Below are 18,173 nucleotides of genomic sequence, written 5' to 3' on the forward strand. Positions count from 1 at the left end.
TAGTGCTACTTATTTTTTCTAACAGCTCTATGAAATCCTTTGTTCAGTTCCTTCCTGAAAACTTTATCTTTCTTGGCTAGGCTTTTCTTTTCTTGGCAATTTTTACTGTCTGTCTGATATTTTATCTTTCACTATGTTCATTTTCCAATGTTCACACTTCTTGTTCCATGTAATTGTGTCTTTTAAGTTTTAGATTTTCTTTTCTTGCATGGCAACATCAGTAGCTAGACAGCAAAAGACTTAAATGTAGCCATAACATAAGACATTTTATCTCCAGAAGATTCTCAATTCTTTCTCAGTAGCATTTTGAGTGCCATCCAATCTGAGAAGAGCATCACCTGGATTGTATAATCAACTTCTTACTCTTCCTTTCTATTAGATTTTCTTGCTAAATTACAGGAAAGCTTTATCATTGCATTTTCCTGTGCATTATTAAAGGATGTGTCTGCCATTATCAGTAAAATGGTCACTCTCCTTCAGCATCTTCTTACATCATTTTTGCCTAATATAAATGTCTGCTTGCCTCAGTTGGGCAGCTGGATTACTTTCATGCCTTGAGTAACTGTGCTGGGAATACTCTTGTCATTCACTCCTAGTGTTCTTTACTCAGCTCTTCCAGGAACATCCCTACGAGGCAACTGAACAGGCCTTGAGATTTGGGGATAAAGGGAAATGTTGGCAGTTATATCCTAAAAGGATAAGACTTTCATAAAAATTATAGTCTCTTAAATTTTTGAAGTAACATGTGCTCAAAAACCATTTCTTATGCTGCTAGAGTTGGATACATCCACAATAACCCAAGATTGTAGATTCTACTCATTATCACTGATAATTTAACCTTATTATAAGAATGATACATTTTTTAACCTGACATTCACTGGTTTTTACTGATCCATAACTATTGTCTGAAAATAAAATCTAATAGAATAAGCTAATGATTATCTGAGCACGCGGTCTTTAACTTTAATAGAATCTGGAAATGTAGCATCAGTAAGATTTTTTTCCTGAAAAATTAAGCTTTCTTCTTATTAACAATTTAGCATGATTCATTCAACAAATTGTGATGATAAAAGTCAGGTATTAGACATGAATACAACAATTAAAAGAAATACTAAAGAAAATAGTTTTATAACATTCTCATTTTGCTGCATTAAACTTCTTTTTTAGTATTGTTAATGTATTTTGTGCAACAGCACCTTATGGAAATTCTACCTGAAGTATTCATATAATCTAAATTTACTTGGAATAAACAGTAAATATGAGAATATTACTTCTGCCCATAAAAATGTTCTATCATTAAAATACAGTAATAAGATAGTGTTTCCTGAAGCAGTCACTTATATGTGCACATGCCCCTTCTCTTCATAAAGATCAGCCATCTGTTTCAAAATCCTAAAAACATAATTTTATTTTGAAGTGTTAAAGTGGGTAAAGGAGCAATAAAGTCGCACTCTGATAATGGACGAGAACTGCTTTTGAAAATAAATGTCAGAATGACATATCTTTATTTGTCAACATTTCAGGCTATTACTGAAACAAATACTCAACCGTAATGATCTGTCTTAAACAGTATTGCATAAAAAAAGAAGTGTTTTGCGATGTACAAACTTTTATTATTATTATTTATTCTTACCAATGTTTATGCAGGTAATTTCACTAACAATTGGCAACAAGCCCACTGTAACCAACCCTTTTCCAGCTGTTGAGTCAGCTGATGTGACATTGATTTGTGCCACTCCTTCTCGGTTTTCCTTGGCACTTGTATCTGCTGATCCTGAGATGGATGTTTCCTGTCCCTTCCTTCATCAGGACAAACAAGGGGTAGGTATGAATTGGTGGAAGAGAAAGTGGTAACACTAAATACTGTGCTTCCCTTGGTGCTCACCCTCATTTCTGATCTGCCTAATTCAATGCATTTTTACTGAGACCGGGCAGGCAGAGAGGAAGCTGATACAAGCTAATTCCCACTTCTATATTTTTATAAGAATTGTTTACAGAAGAGGCAGCACTTATTTTACAAAAAGAATGATAATGGTTTTGTTCAATGCTTTGGTTAGAAGGCTCCCAATTGCCCTGGAGAAAAATAAGCCATGGTGGTAGAAAATATCCTGGGAGATTAAGAATTGAGAGAAGCAACTTCATGAACTTGCCTTCAGAAAAATGATTTGGCCATAAACCACCATGATACCTTTGAACGGGGTTGGGGTTAACTTTTATAATGCTTTCAAAACCCTATTCACAAGGCCTGGGGTAACAAATGTATCAAGACATATAGTTCAATTGTTCCAGCCATAGCTGTGGATCTGATTCTCCTTGCCCTCTGCACCTTCACATCTTAAATCTGGAACTCCATGGAGCAAATGGGAGATGTCTTGCAGAAGGAAAACTGTAATATGTAGAATTGCCCCAGCTCTCCTGCAAGTTAGATGCCTTTTCGATATCTCAGTTGCATTGGAAAGCTGCCTTTCTACAGCTACGTTCCAAAATCCTGCTGAAATATTTAAAGATCTAGTTTGTTCAATATAGCAGAATATGGCCTGTTTTTAATCTTGTGCATTATCTTTGTGCACTCAGATGCATGTGTATTTTGAAATATGTTTTTCATATTTATAAGCAAAATAATTATTTTGTAGGTTCCTATTTCCATTTTCCGCAGTCCAGTATTGGAGCTAGATGTTTATGATCATCAGGGGCATAAATTTGACAATTTTAGTTCTCTTACTATAACCTGGGAATCAACAAACCATTTATTAGCTAGCATAGAAGCCAGGATGCCTATGGAACTGTCTATGAAAGATCACGGAAACAGTCAGAAGAAAATGCAAGGTACTGTTCCCTCACATTTTTTAAAATATTCATTCAGTTTCCTTGTGATACTAATACTAGTTATTCCATCACTACCAACCCTTGCTTCCTGGAATGAAACTTTATCATATTTTTGTAAGGATATTAAAAAAATGGAAGGGCAGGGTGTGAGGCTGTATAACTTTGAAGGGTATTTTATTGCTATGGTCCTGTGTTCCAATGGTTTATTCAGCAGTACTCACTGCTTTTCCAATTTTCTCCACCCTTTTTAGGTCTGCAAACTGTTTTAGTTCATCATAAACCAGGAGCAACAATAATATCAGCTACTGCAGTTGGCTATCAGCACATTCATTTGATTACCAATGAAGTAAAGAAACCGGTAATACCTTATGCCTTCAGATTACTACCCCTATATATACCCCTATATACTATATATTTCTATATGAATATTTTCTATTCATAATGCAGTATTAATATGCTGTATTTTACCATCATTCTGAAGTATTATAATTCAGATCCTTAGAAGTAAAATGAAATACTAAAATGGATTTTCTAGCTTTGAAATCCCTCCTCCCTTTCCTCATTATCCTTTTTGGTAGCCCCTAAATTGTTCTTTGCATATTTTACTGTAAATGCAGGTTTAACCTGTAGACGGTTCAATTGTCAAAAAACTGACTGTTTGTAATTTTAGAGTTAACCATAAAGCAGTATACTCTTTGACTTATGACCACAATTTTGCCCAAAATTTCTATTGCTAAGTGGGACAGTTGTTAAGTGAATTTTGCCCCATATTTATTACCTTAAGAGAATCATTGCAGTTATTAAGTTAGTAACACATTTGTTAAGTGAACCTGGCTTCCCCATTGACTTTGCTTGTCAGAAGGTCTCAAAAGGTCAGTTGCCAAGCATCTGAATTTTGATCACATGACCATGTGGATCCTCAAAAGGTCATAAGTATGAAAAACGATCAGAAGTCACTTTTTCAGTGCCGTTGTAACTTAAAACAGTCACTACATGAATTGTTGTAAGTTGAGAACTACCTGTACAGCTATTGGTAAAGAAAACATTGTTTCTATTAGGGAAAAGGATAAATTGTTCAATCTGAATTTTTACATATAAAAAATTAATTATAATTCTCAAAAGTTGTAAATACATTCTGCAAAGTGATTTTGTGAAACCCGCAGAACTTTGCAATTATCTCTTCTCTTCTTCTGAGCATCAATCATATCACCAGTTGTAATAGAGTTGGCTATTTTTTTTCTTCAGCAGTGTTAGTGTGTAATGAGTTATGCTATATAAATTTAAAGAACATAATTTTAAATAAAAGAGAAGAAAATTTAAGAACAAACAAAATAAGCCACCAAGCCAAGAAGCAGACTTAATAATGAATGAAAAGCAAATAAACACATTCTGCTAGGGAAGAGTTCCCTGAGGGTGGACTCCAGCACGTCCGAAAGCTCAGAAGACTAAACCTCTGGTCCCAGTGACCAACCCAGATTGGATCCTGCAGAGTTAATATTTACATACTTTTAATTATATTTAGTACATTTAAGTTTGAATACAACCTTATTGTACAACTAGGGTGTAACATTTGTTACTGAAGACTCAGTAATATCATGCCTCTAAGCAGTAGCATACATTTTCCCTGAATGTATTGGCATGCCTAATCTTTCAAGAAAATATATTGAAACGAACTGTATCCATATTCTTGTTCCCAGGTTGAAACAAGGAGGGAAAACACTGAAAATACTAAATTGGAATAACCGTCAGATCACCATTACTTAACATTTCAACAGGCCAAGTTCCTGCTTATTATAATTTTTTTTCTTGAAGAACATTAGAAATAATTTTCCAATTTATGTGAATTGTAGGACTTCCATCCTACATGGCACAAAATAATGAATAAGTATAGTGTAGAGTAAACTTAAATTGATAATCCAAATCCATTCTTCATTGTTATGATATATCCAGACTCTCATAACAAAAATTTGAAAAGAACTTTATAATAGTCAGGTGCTCATGTTGCTCAGTACTGTTGAAAATGAAAATGATTTTTCAAGGTCTTAAACTTGGAACACTTTGCATGCAAAGCTTTTCTTCTATGGTTGACATACAGTTTCTCCGTTATTTGTATTTTTGTGTGATGAAGTTCTTATATGTTAACACAAACACTCAAATAGTAGATGTTTAATTATTTCCAAGGTCAAAATTTATAGTTAATCTAAGATAACTCATCAGAGTATGAATTATTAGATGCTGATAATTGTTAGTTTACTTTAGTAGGAAATAATTATTATAGTACTTAGAGAAATTATTTTTTAAAAATAATAATTTATAAATTGATATGCTACCTGTATCCCCTGTTACTGAGATATATTTGGCTATTACACCAAGGGTTGTATTTTTCAATACAAATATATAAACAGAAAATTCAATTATTTATTTATTTAAATAATATATATAAATGTATTTTGGTATTTTATTACCAAACCAATTTATGCAGCTATTATGCTTCTTTATTTATTTTATTATTTTTCACATCTTAAAATCACCTATTTCCCTCGAACTCTGATAGAAATTCAGTGTCATTTATTCATATATAACAAAATATAGGAGAAATTAAGAAAATAGAGAAAAAAACAAGAAATTTGGATAAGAAATTAGAATTAGATTAATATCAGGAATGTATGAAGCCAATGTTTCATGGAGCTCAGTTAGCTAACACAATTAGATAAAATACAAGCTACATTCATTGTTGATGTATTGTTGTATTGATGATAAGATGATGGTTGGGATTATTCTGGAGACCATATCAAAATACATTGGCATTCATAAATATAAATATATAAATGCATGTTTTGTGAAAATAAAGATCTGGGAATGCTGAACTTGTTACTAGAAGCACACATTCTAGAATCTACTTTTTTCAAAGAGGTTCCCCTTATTATTTTTTAATTCGTTAGAGTTATATCCTGCCTTTCCTCCAGGATTCAGGCTGATGTCCACAGCACTCCTTCCTATTTTTCCTACAGCAAAAATATGTGAGATAGATTGGGCTAAGAGAGTGTTACTGGGACAAAGTTACTTAATGGGCTTCCATAGTTGAGGGTGGACATGAATACAATCTCCCTAGCTTGAGTCCAATGGTACCATTCTAGCTTACTTTTCTAAATCATTCTTCCATATTGTTATCATCTTCAATAATTACCTTGCTTTGTTTTCCTGCTTCCTCTTTACAGTATGAAGCTCTTTTACCTGTAAATGCAGGTATTGAACTAATACTTGTGGAAGATGTTAAAATGAGTCCTAAAGAAGTGACTATTTATAATCATCAGACAGTTAAGGTAGGTCTGTATGTTTGTATCTGTATGTGTGTGCCCTGTTTCCCAAAAATAAGGCCTATCCCAAAAATAAGGCCTAGCATGTTTTATGCATGTGCTTAATATAAGCCATACTCCCAAAGTGAGCCCTACTTAAGAGCCTGTGCTGCCTGCCACCTGTCCATTTCGTCTGGTTGCTCATAGTGCCATGGCAACGAGGCAAGTGGGGGTAGTGAGGCTGTCCCATGTTCCCCGCACTGCCTTACGTCATGGCCCCCACAGCCAGGCCATCCATGCCCCAACACCTGCCTTGTGGCATAAGCACTGGCAACCATATCCAGCAGGAGCCCATATGGCTCTCAGCCCACTTTTTCTGTTTGCTTGTGGCCGCAACGGAGCAGGAGGTCGATTGGTATGTAGGAGCTGTGGCCGCGAGGTGAAGTGGGTGTTGGGGTGTGGATGGCCTGGCTGAGGGGGTCCTGAGGTAAGCCAATGTGGGGCATGTGGAACAGCTCCATCCCTTCTGCCGTGGTGGTGGCATTAGTGTGCCACGCAGCATCCTGCCCCGCCATGGAAAAAATATAAGACATTCCTTGAAAATAAGCCCTACTGCTTATTTTGGGGATCAAAAGAAAATAAGGCCCAGTTTTATTTTCGGGGAAACACGGGTAATAACTGTTATCTCAGTGTGAATTTTCTAAAATGTACTTTTCTTCACAGGCCGAACTGATTATTAATGGGGGCTCTGGATATTTTTTTATTAATACCAGTGTTGTTGACATTGTTAAAATAGTATATGAAGAAGGTAAAGACATTGCTCTGGTAAGTATTTATGATGCAAATGATTTATTTTTTCTTTTGAGAAAAAGACCATGGAAAATCCTCTGGTTTTTTGTAAAGTATATTGGAAGAACTTTAAATCAAGTGATCTTAGAAATACAACGACTTACAGAAACCATGGAATAAGCGTCCTCCAAGTCTAATTAGGTCAGGGTAATAAGACACATAAGTCTGTTCTGCTTTGTTCCAAGAAAGCTCTGTGAAAAACATTCTTAAAGGAGCCATGGTGGTGCAATGGTTAGAATGCAATATTGCAGGGGCAGAAGTTCAATCCTGACAAACTCATGGTTGACTCAGCCTTCCATCCTTCCAAGGTTGGTAAAATGAGGAGCCAGATTGTTGGGGGCTATATGCTGATCACTTAGAGAGGGCTGTAAAGCACTATGGAATAGTACAGAAATCTAGTGCTATTGCTATTGCTAAAGTAGCAGGCTAGATCTAGTTGGTACCAGGCTAGAAAACAAGAGATTGTGAATTCTAGTCCTTCCTATGGCATGAAGCCAGTTAAGTAACTTTGGGTCAGTCACATAGTCTCAGCCCTAGGAAGAAAGCAATGGCAAATCACCTCCCCCCCCCAAAAAAAAAATGTTGCCAAGAAAATTGTATGTGCTTATGCCAGTAATTGCCAGAAGTCAAGACTTGAAAGCGCACACACACACACCCCTATTGGGGGTAAATGGGGGCAGTATCTTAATGGTCTGATGCGCCTTCACCTATATTCCATATATATTTATTTTGCTCAAGTTAGACCTATATTCAGCAAAATAAAATTCTGTCTTGAGTGTGACAATTATCATATTGAGTAAACACCAATTAATTAACTAACAATTTACCATTCAGTCTGACATTCATCAAATTAATTTCTGTCCTTTAATGTTTTTCCCTCCTTATTTGTATAACTTGCTTTACATGTGGATGAGTGTGAGAGTTTTATATTTGAAGGCAGAGATCAACCTTGTCTCTGCTGATGTGAGCAGCTCTAGCAGATAGTATATTTTGCAGCATGAAATAGAAATATTGTAAAGCTAAATCAATTGATAAATCTCACTGCTTTGTATGGCATTTGAAGTTCCCTGAGTCTAGGTAATGAAATTAGACTAAACCCTTTACAAATTGTCACTTTCATAGACTGTCTGCTTTAGATGGTTTCAAAAAATATGTGACCTCAAAGATAGTGACAGCCAAAGCTAAAAGAAATCGCTTGAAGATGTTACAGAAAATTGTAATACCTTGCGAGATACAACAAAAAGCCATTGTGATTAAAAGTTTTCACTGAAATGTGAAATTGTTCTTCAGGAACATAAACTGCCATCAGTTTATGTGGTGTCATTCAGAATAAAATACTCAGCAGTACAGATGCTTTCTTTCTTTTTTCCTTAAATTCAGTCTGTGTACTCCCTTTTAAGTACTTATTTATAAGATCCTTTCTCCCCAAGATTTGTGTTTTGTTTTTTACTTCCTGTTTCCAAAGAAAGAATACAAGACTGGAGGCTAATAGTTGCATTAGACGCACCTGAATGCAGTAGTTACCTGCAGGCTGTTTCTATTGTCTCAGTGAAATTAGATTCCTCAAATATTTTAAAACTTTATTTGGAAAGAACATCTCCTTTTGTGGAAAAATGTCCTCCTTAATCTTAACTACACAATTTTCTTTTGTCACTGTTATTTACCATTTGTTATTTCCTTAAAGCACAATAGCTTTAAGTAAAGAATAGTCACAATAACCAATTAAGAACATATGATTCCATTTTCTTCTCCTTATTTTAGATTTATCCCTTATATCCAGGGTCAGTATCTGTAATGATACATGACTTGTGTCTTGCATCTTCCACCATTGCTAAAACTGACGTGTATGTTTCTAATATACAAGAAGTATATGTTGGAATTGTTGATAAGGTTAGTATTCAGTTCTAAATGAATGGTTTGCTACACTGTTTACTGAGACAATAAAATATTCTATTCAAAGATTCTTCAAGATCAATTCATTATAGGCAAGGGGTTGGAGTTTCATTTATGATTTATTTTGCTCCAAGGAATAGATTTAAGAAGATAGAAGATAATATTTGTAGCTCAGGGTTGAACTGTGGGGTCCTTGGTGCTCTCTGAGCTTGGTTGCTTTCTTGCAGACATTTCATTACCAGTTTATGCTGTTATTTAGTTTTGTAATAAAAGTTGGCAAGAAAACAACCAAGCTCAGCAGGCACCAAGGAATTGAGAGTATTTTGAATACTTCTAGATCATATTCTGTTCCACTGATAAGCAACCAAGACTTTTCTAAGGTGTCTAAAATATTTAACAGATGTATACTCAATTAGATGTGTGTGTGTGTGTGTGTGTACATACATACACACACACACACACACACACACACACACATACACACTGGCATCCTTCAGTCTCAAAAGACTATGGTATTGTGCTCTGAAAAGAGGTCCTAAAACAGCATCTAGTCTGGCTAAAAAAAACTAATTTGAGAGTGGCAATCCCTTCCATACTGAGGACAGATACAGCCCCCAGATTTGGTTCCGGGACTGTCTCTTTGCCTCAGCCTGCTGAATAAATGTCTCTTCAAGTTGGAGAAGGCCATGCTGTGTCTTTAGCCTCCAAGCTGAACGATCAGAGGTCAAGATTTCCCAGCTGTTAATGTCCATTCCCAAGGCCTTTAGATCCCTCTTGCAGATATCCTTATATTGCAGCTGTGGTCTCCCTCTATGGCTTTTTCCCTGTACTAATTCTCCATACAGGAGGTCTTTCGGAATCCGCCCATCAGCCATTCTCATGACATGCCCAAGTCAGCATAGACATCGCTGTTCAATAGTATATACATGCTAGAAATTCCGGCACATTCCAAGACTGCGCTATTTGGAACTTTGTCATGCCAGGTGATGCCAAGAACACATCAGAGACCGCACATATGAAAGGTGTTCAACTTTCTCTCCTGCCGTGCATAAAGGGTCCAAGACTCGCTGTAGTACAAGAGTGTGCTCAAGACAGAGGCTCTATAGACCTGAATCTTTGTATGTTTTGTCAGCTTCTTATTAAGCCATACTCTCTTTGTAAGTCTGGAAAATGTGCTGGCCACTTTACCGATACGTCTATTCAGCTCAGTGTCTAAAGAGAGAGTGTCAGATATAGTTGAGCCTAGGTACACAAAGTCATGGACAACCTCCAGTTCTTGTGCAGAGGTTGTGATACTGGGAGGCGAATCCACATTCTGCCAAAAATAGATAGATAGATAGATAGATAGATAGATAGATAGATAGATAGATAGATAGATAGATAGATAGATAGATAGATAGATAGATAGATAGATAGATAGATAGATAGATAGATGATAGATAGATAGATATAGAGATAGAGATAGAGATAGAGATAGAGATAGAGATGATAGAGATATAAATATATTGCAAATGAAAGCAGTGTTAATGACTCTTTTCCAGGGGTGGGATTCTACAGGTTCGTACCTATTCGCTAGAACGGATTGTTAACATTCTAAGCAGTTCAGAGAACTGGTTGTTAGAAGAAATTACTGGCCTAATCCTATAAGGAAGGCAGGAAGGAAACATTCTGGTGTTGCTTACAGAAACTGCCTCTCTATTAACTCTTATTACATTCTTGGCAGGACTAGACTTCCTGTCTCTGGAACTTCTCTGGAGTTTTTTTTCCTCCTTTGCTGGTACTTTGCTTATGTGGAGTGACCATTCAAAGTTACAATGGTACTGAAAAAAAGTGACTTATGATCGTTTTTCACACTTACGACTCTTGCAGCATCCCCACAGTCATGAGAGGCCAGGCGAGGAGATGTGTGCCTCGATGTGAGTGATGTTGAGTTGGCCACACCCAGCCAGCCACATGACCACCAAGCCATGCCCACCAACTAAGCCACGCCACAGAACCAGTTGTTAAAAAATTTGAATCCCATCTCTGCTCTTTTCCCCACAGCTAAGTCAGACTTCTAATAAATGTTGGCAAGTTATATTGCTTGAACATTGGCATAAGAAGCAACTTGACCATGCATTTCAATTTGTGGCCCTTCCCAATTCTAACAATGTAACATATTTGGGCAGAGGGGATTAGATATGTATACACTTAAGTGCGGGGATGAAAGTTGAAGGTCTCTTAGAAGCAGACTTAACTCATTTTGCTCTCCCCTAACCTATCGGCATAACCTCTCCAAAATAACCTGAATTTTGATAGCACAAATTAGAGTTAATTTAAAAAGGGGAATGGGAATGGTTTTCTCAAAAAGGCATCCCTCATCATTCAGTCAGAGGAGAAGGAAGTCGTATTCTTATGTTCTCTGCCTTGACTTTAAAAACAACAAAGGGATATAGTAAATAAATAAAATAGTGCCTTTATCACATTATGGCTGGGGAGTTGCACAGCCTTGATTTATTCCATAGCTTATTCTTGAATGGTAACGGGATTATACTGGCTGTGAATGGCGTAGATATAGTACATCTAAGAAAGCTGATACAGAAGCAAGTTTGATTGCAATCTACAGTTGCTAAGAGATAATGAAATCACTTTGCAGTAATTCTGTACTAGGAGACTGATCATGGTGTACAATATTTTAAGCTACATATAAATAAATGTATTGCTTGAATTGAAATGGAAAACTCTGCAAATATATATTGTAGGTAGAAATTGGCAAAAAAGTTAAAGCCTATGTCAGAGTGCTGGATGCTTCGAAGAAATACTTTCATAGTAAAAACTTCAAATTCATGGACTTAACACTAAAAGCAGCATCTCAGATTATTTCCTTAAAGTAAGTGCTATGTTCATTTGTTATACTCTGTTTTAAGTACTGTAGAAATACAACTGGATATTTATGACTGTCACAACATTCCATGATCACATGATCATCATTTCAGTGCTTCATAGCTGGCTTCTGACAAGCTGACCTGATAGAGAAGCTGGCAGGAAAAACACAAGTCACAGTCAATGTCTTGCTTAAGAATCACACAGTAATTTGCTTAACCATAAAAGAAGTGAGGTCATATGTCTCAATAACAGAGTTGCCAGTCTAAATTGTGGTTATTAAGCAAGGGCTACCTATATATTTTTGTTATCTTCTCCCATGTCTTACATTGTTTTATATAGCTTATCACATAGTCTTGTTGATATTTCTCACTATGTTATCAGCTCATAATTGCAAATGGACACGACTGAAAATTCTGCATTGAATTAAATTGAGGCAATTGCTCTTTAGTGCTTCTAAAGGCACGTTCAGATGTCTACTAATTCATACCTTTTATTATTGCAGAGCTCTTGATGAAACTTCTGATGAATACACAGCTGTTTTTCTTGTGCAAGGCATGGCCATAGGTCAAACTAGTGTTACAGGAGTTGTCACTGACAGATACGGTGAAAAGATCTATTCAGTTCCACAGCAGATTGAAGTAAATATATTCATTGTTAGCTATTAATGCTTTTAGGGTGACTTTTTATAATGATGCTTCTCAGCCAGAAAAGCTCATTGCTCAAAATGAGTTTTAAATCTGAAAGCAAAATTATTTTAATGGACAAATATCAGTATCATTAGGCAGAAATATGGATGTGGTAATGCTATGCACTTAGCCTGATAAATCAGGAAATATGTTACTAATGATTACTAATGTTAGTAAGTATCAGAGCCTGGATGATTCTTTTGCTTTCTTTGCACTTATCCCAACAAAGGAGGGCCTGGGACTAAATGTTAGGCAGTGATGAGGGTGGAGAGAACAAGCAGAAAGTAGAGGGAAAATGCAATTGAATTAATAGTTCAGAAAGAAGGTGAGGATTAGATAATCAGATAAATGCCATGAAAATGCTCAAGCTCCAAAGCTGTTGCAATAGAATAAGGGTAATTGCTAGATAATAAAATAACTTTAAAATGAAAAAAAAGTTGACAAGAAGTGGCATTGGCAAAACATGGCCACAAACAAGGGGGGAAAAACACTAAAGTGCTTTTCAAAGTAGGAAAATGTAAGAGAAAAATAATGACAAGACAAAAGAGGGGAATGACAAACTGCTTTGAGTGCAGAAGTTTAAGAAGACAAAATAAAGGCACTATAAAAAGAAAAATCAAAAAGAAACACATAGAGCAAGAAGGTACATCGAAGTGAAAATTCTTATATTGTCCCAAATAGTTGAATTTTAACTTTATAAATAAACATTAATTCTTGTCCTACTTCTAGGTATTTCCTCCTTTTAAATTGATACCAAAAAAGGTCACCTTACTCATAGGCGCAGTGATTCAAGTAAGTTGTTTTTTAATTATTATGCTGAATTAATTATTTCCTAAAAGGAACATTAGTGTATGCATGAATAGAAAGTAATCTTAACCTTATTCCTCGATGTGTGGTTTTCCCAATCTGAAGCAACTTTACCCAATTTGGTAATTTCCAAATGCTTGGCTACTATAGGTTCCAGAATTCTTAAACTGAGTGTTCAGTAGAGAGCAATTTCTTGACACAATGACTAGAAGGCAGTGTTAGAGCTAAAAAAAATTATCATCATTTCCAGATTTATCCTCAGAGTCCACACACATCAAACTTAAAATACCATTGAAAACATTTTCAATACGTTCCAACAACTATTCAATAACTATAGGTAGTCCTCGCTTATCTACCACTAGTTCAGCAACTGTTGGAAGTTAGGATAGCACTGGAAAGGAACACTTATGACCAGTCCTCAAAATTGTGGCTGTCAGAATATCCCTGCGGTCACATGATCATTATTCAGCTGCTTGGCTGTCAGCACGCATATACAATGGCTGCAGCATCCCGCCATCATGTGATTGTCAGAACCAGTTTCTGACAAGAAAAGTCAGCGGGGAAGCCAGCAGGAAGTCATAAGTCACACGTGAAATCACACTAATGACTGCAGGTGACTCACAGAAATGAAATTTGGCACAATCACATGGCATTTCACTTTACCACCTCACTTAGTTTCTGGTCCCAATTGCGGTGGTTGAGGACTATCTGTAGATTGGAATGTTACAAGGAAAGAAAAGTCATAGGAGAAATTTAGCAAATAATTTTGATCTTGAAAGTATATATCCAGGTAAATAAAAGAAAAATACAAGCATTTTATACTCATTCTCAACCTTTCAGTGCATCACATAAAAGGGGAAGACCTAGAGCCTACAAACTATACAGTTGGGCAAGGATGAATTATATGCTTAATAATGTGCCTTTTCCTCTTCTGTCCTCTTTAAAGAACAATGTAATGACAAATAGCTTTGTATCACTAGCAACCTCAGTTTGCATCTGTTGTATTATTAGAATGTAAGTACCTGTTACCAGATCTTATTCAAATTATAAATTGAGAACAAATGAGAAAGTAATTCTTATTTTTTAAATAACTCACCACAGATTACTTCTGAGGGAGGGCCACAGCCTCAGTTCAACATAATCTTTTCCATCCACGATCCCAGCATTGCTTCCGTAAACAACAGTGGCTTTATAATTGGCAAAGCAGTGGGCAACAGTACCATACTGGGAATGGTTCAAGCAGTTCACGCAGAAGCTGGCAAGGTTGTGGTTGCATCCCAGGTAACATCTTAATACATGCACATGTAGCAAGGAATACCAGCACTGTATATCACTAGGTCTGGTTTTTCTTATGCAGTCTGTTTTATATTAGACGACATATTATTTGTTTTACCAGTTTCTGAATGTCACTTATGACTTTTTATGCTAAATCTCTAAAAGCATAAAACCATAATGAATTGTACCAAACCAGTAAATATGTTCCAGGAGCATGGACAAGAGACATTCTAATTTTTAATTTTGTTTTTCCTTTTTCCTCTTTTTTAACTACTTTGTAATTTGTTATGAGAACTTTGATTATTGGGATATAGCACTATTATTAGCAATATGATAAATAATTACTTCTCATAGATTTTATATTTTAACAGTGCAATGTGCTGCAGTTCATGAAAATAATGTTTAGTGAGTTGCAATTTTTACTCATTTTATTTGAACAGCAATCCTACCCTTATGTCAATATTTATTCCCTTTCCAAAATGAAGTGTGGATGAGTAAATCCATGACCTTGGCAATTCTCTCCCTCCCTCCCTCTCACACACATCAAATTAAAGATCTATTTTCAACCACTTCTTTATCTGTACTTGTTTTGTCCATAAATATTGTTTACTATTATTTCTGCTAAATACAAATGGAAAACTCTAAACAAGTCTGTGTTCATGAATCTGTTACCCAGTTTTAAATATACTTTTCAAATAAATCTTCTATTTATGTATTGCTTTGCTTGGCTAGATTTTGATGAGCAAAGATTTCATATACTCACGTGGCTATGATCTGTCATTTGGTTTTTATAGCACCCTGATTTATATATCACATCTGAAATTTCATCCATTATGTGTTGTTATCTCACTTAGGCTTTAAGTCTTTTACTGTTTTTCTAATTCAGTGCAGGAATGAGCTATAAAAAAATTAAAAGTTAGAGTGAAACTGCTAATCCCATCTAATCAAACTCCACCCTTTAGATTAACAATACAAGGTGTTTCTACTTTAATTTAAAAAAGGAAATTATAATTCCCAAGATCCCAGAGGGAAAAAAATGGCACTTACCTATCTATATCAGGCATCTCTGTAGCTTAGAATAAATCATTTGATTCTCTTGGTTGTTCTTTTCATGCTTTTATGTTATATAATTTGGGTTTATTATTTTTATGTTGGTTAATTGATTGGTTGATTTTAGCCATACATTAACTTTTTGTAATTTTGAATTTTTGTGAGTTACCTTAGATGCCATATATTGACACTGTAAAGCTAGCTGGAGTGGCTTTGAATAAATAATTAATGCTGTTTCTAATGTTTAGATTCAGATGGTGAATGGCAACAAATATGAAAGAAAATGCACACATACAGCACAGTTAATTGAATTGGTATACTTGCTTATGTTCCCTTTAGGATAAAGTTGAAGTTGAGGTAATCCAGCTTGAAGCTGTCAGAATCCATGCACCCATTACTCGAATGAAAACTGGAACTCAGGTAAATCAAAGTATAACATTATTTCCACTGCGGCAGCAGCTGCAATAGTCAAATATGATTGGCCCTCAATTTAGCACTTTAATACTCACTTAATTTTAATCTTTTCCTTTTAAAAAAAAATGTCCTTGAAAAGGAAAAACGTTTTCCTTAGTCATTGTTTCTTTTTTTCCAGATGCCAGTATATGTGATGGGGATTGCTAGCAATCAGACACCTTTTTCATTTGGAAATGCAGTGCCAGGCTTAAGATTTTATTGGTCTGTTACTACGAGGGATATCTTGGATGTCAAGTCAAAATTCATTGAGGTAAATGCTAATTCCATATTATGATTTAATTTTTTACAACTTTGCTGGAATTAATGTTTCATAGAGTGTGATTTGGGGCAAAATTGTCTTCTTCAGCATTGGATATATAAAATATTGTATCTGCTTTGATATAAAATAGGTGGTCTTCCCCACCTTGGCATCTTAAGGTATTAAAACTGCCATCCACAAAAATATAACAGAAAGGAGAAATCTGGGGATAATATCTCCAGATAACCCTAAGAGTTGCTGTAATAAGGATTTTCCTACATTAGCAGGAAGCTCCTTTCGATTCTGTGATTCTTATATGTGCATCCTGGGGTGGTTTCTAATAAATCTCTTTTGTCAGACCATAAAACATTGGAAGCAGTGGTGAGATTCAAACTTTTTTACAACCGGTTCTGTGGGCCTGGCTTTGTGGGCATGGCAGGGAAAGGATACTGTAAAATCTCCAGTCAGAGGTGATATTTGCCGGTTCTCCGAACTACTCAAAATTTCTGCAACTGGTTCTCCAGTACTGGTCAGAACCTACTGAATACCACCTCTGATTGGAAGGCTAATATTTTTTTTAATAGAAAGGGAGAGCACCAGCCCTGAGATAATGAATAAAATTCCACCACTGCCTTAATTAACACTTGTTTTTTCCTTTCAGGCTTCCCTTCAGCTTTCGGTGGAAAATAATTTTGCAGTAGATGTTTATGGAAAAGGGAAAGGGAAAACGGGGCTGAAGGTTGTTGTGAAAGTCCTTGATCCTTCAGCTGGACAGTTCTCATACATGGCAAAAGAATTGACAGATGAAATTCAAATACAGGTAATCCACTGGGCATTCTGTTGTTGAATGATCCGTAGCCCTTTATAGAAAGCTGCTAAAATCAGTCTGAAAAAAGAGACTATGTGCCTGTACCACAAACGAAGGACTGAATGATTTTTCACAATCACAGGAAGAAAACGTGCACATTGGTATTTCTCATCAAATCAGTACCGATAGTCCTCAACCTACCACCAAAATTTCCAGTGCTAAGTCACATGGCTGTTAACTGAGTTTTGCCCCATTTGCAACATTTTTTGCCAAGGTAATTGAGCAAATCACTGCAGTTGTTAAGTGAAATGTGCAGTTATTAAGCTTCCCCCATTCACTTTGCTTGTTGGAAGCTGATTGGGAAAGTTAAATGGTGATCTCTTGACCCCAGGACAGGGCAGCTCTCATAAATATATGCGTGTTGCCAAGCACCTGAATTTGGATCATGTGACCATGGGGATGCTATAATGTTCACATGAAAAATAGTCATAAGTCAGTTTTTTTCAGTGTTGTTGCAACTTTGAATGGTCACTAAATGAATGGTTGTAAGTCAAGGACTACCTGCATTGCTATGCGAATCCAAAACTTTTTGTTTGTTTCAACGAGCAACTGAAAAGTATATCTAACATCTAATCTAATATCAAAAGCCAGAAGAGCTATACATCTAGAAATAGTTAGCTGTCTTGGCTTTCTCAGATTAGCAGAAATACAAATAAAATTGTAAAAAAATGCAATTTTAAAAATTGAATGCTCTGCAAATTTCAAAATTTACTTCTTTTGGTACTGAATTTCTTGTTTCTTTTGATATAGGGTAGACACAGAGAAGAGTATAATCATTCTGTATCAGAACAATGCTACAAAATTCATGTTTCAGAGATTCACAATTAATGTAACAATATCAGCAATAACTTTCCAGTTTTAAAATAAACTGTATCTATTGTGAGCTCTGTTTAGAAAATAGTCAAATTATACTTAGAAGAGTTACTGTAATGTAACTTCACTGATTTAATTGAATCTAATTAGAAGCAATTGTGTTTAGGATTACCCTAAAATAAATGAATGGCATTTTCAGAGCTAGAGAACTTGAATAATTAAAGTTGGCTATA

General features: G+C 35.6%; 1 protein-coding gene across 1 annotated transcript in view; it reads left to right on the forward strand.

The window, feature by feature from the left end:
- The window catches only part of NUP210 (nucleoporin 210), a 103,770-nt gene that overhangs the window by 65,288 nt on the left and 20,309 nt on the right, over window positions 1-18,173 (forward strand). Inside the window, exons 16-28 of the mRNA XM_087954819.1 lie at window positions 1,648-1,821; window positions 2,634-2,826; window positions 3,078-3,184; window positions 6,045-6,149; window positions 6,846-6,947; window positions 8,733-8,861; window positions 11,606-11,733; window positions 12,232-12,367; window positions 13,145-13,207; window positions 14,324-14,503; window positions 15,887-15,967; window positions 16,140-16,271; window positions 16,921-17,079. Of these exons, the coding sequence (XP_087810945.1) occupies window positions 1,648-1,821; window positions 2,634-2,826; window positions 3,078-3,184; window positions 6,045-6,149; window positions 6,846-6,947; window positions 8,733-8,861; window positions 11,606-11,733; window positions 12,232-12,367; window positions 13,145-13,207; window positions 14,324-14,503; window positions 15,887-15,967; window positions 16,140-16,271; window positions 16,921-17,079 (1,689 nt within the window). The remainder of the gene's footprint in view (window positions 1-1,647; window positions 1,822-2,633; window positions 2,827-3,077; window positions 3,185-6,044; window positions 6,150-6,845; window positions 6,948-8,732; window positions 8,862-11,605; window positions 11,734-12,231; window positions 12,368-13,144; window positions 13,208-14,323; window positions 14,504-15,886; window positions 15,968-16,139; window positions 16,272-16,920; window positions 17,080-18,173) is intronic.

This window comes from Notechis scutatus, chromosome 2 (assembly GCF_049901735.1).
Source record: "Notechis scutatus isolate UNSWTSFEM ecotype Mainland chromosome 2, rNotScu1.2, whole genome shotgun sequence".
Classification (NCBI taxonomy): Eukaryota; Metazoa; Chordata; class Lepidosauria; order Squamata; family Elapidae; genus Notechis; species Notechis scutatus.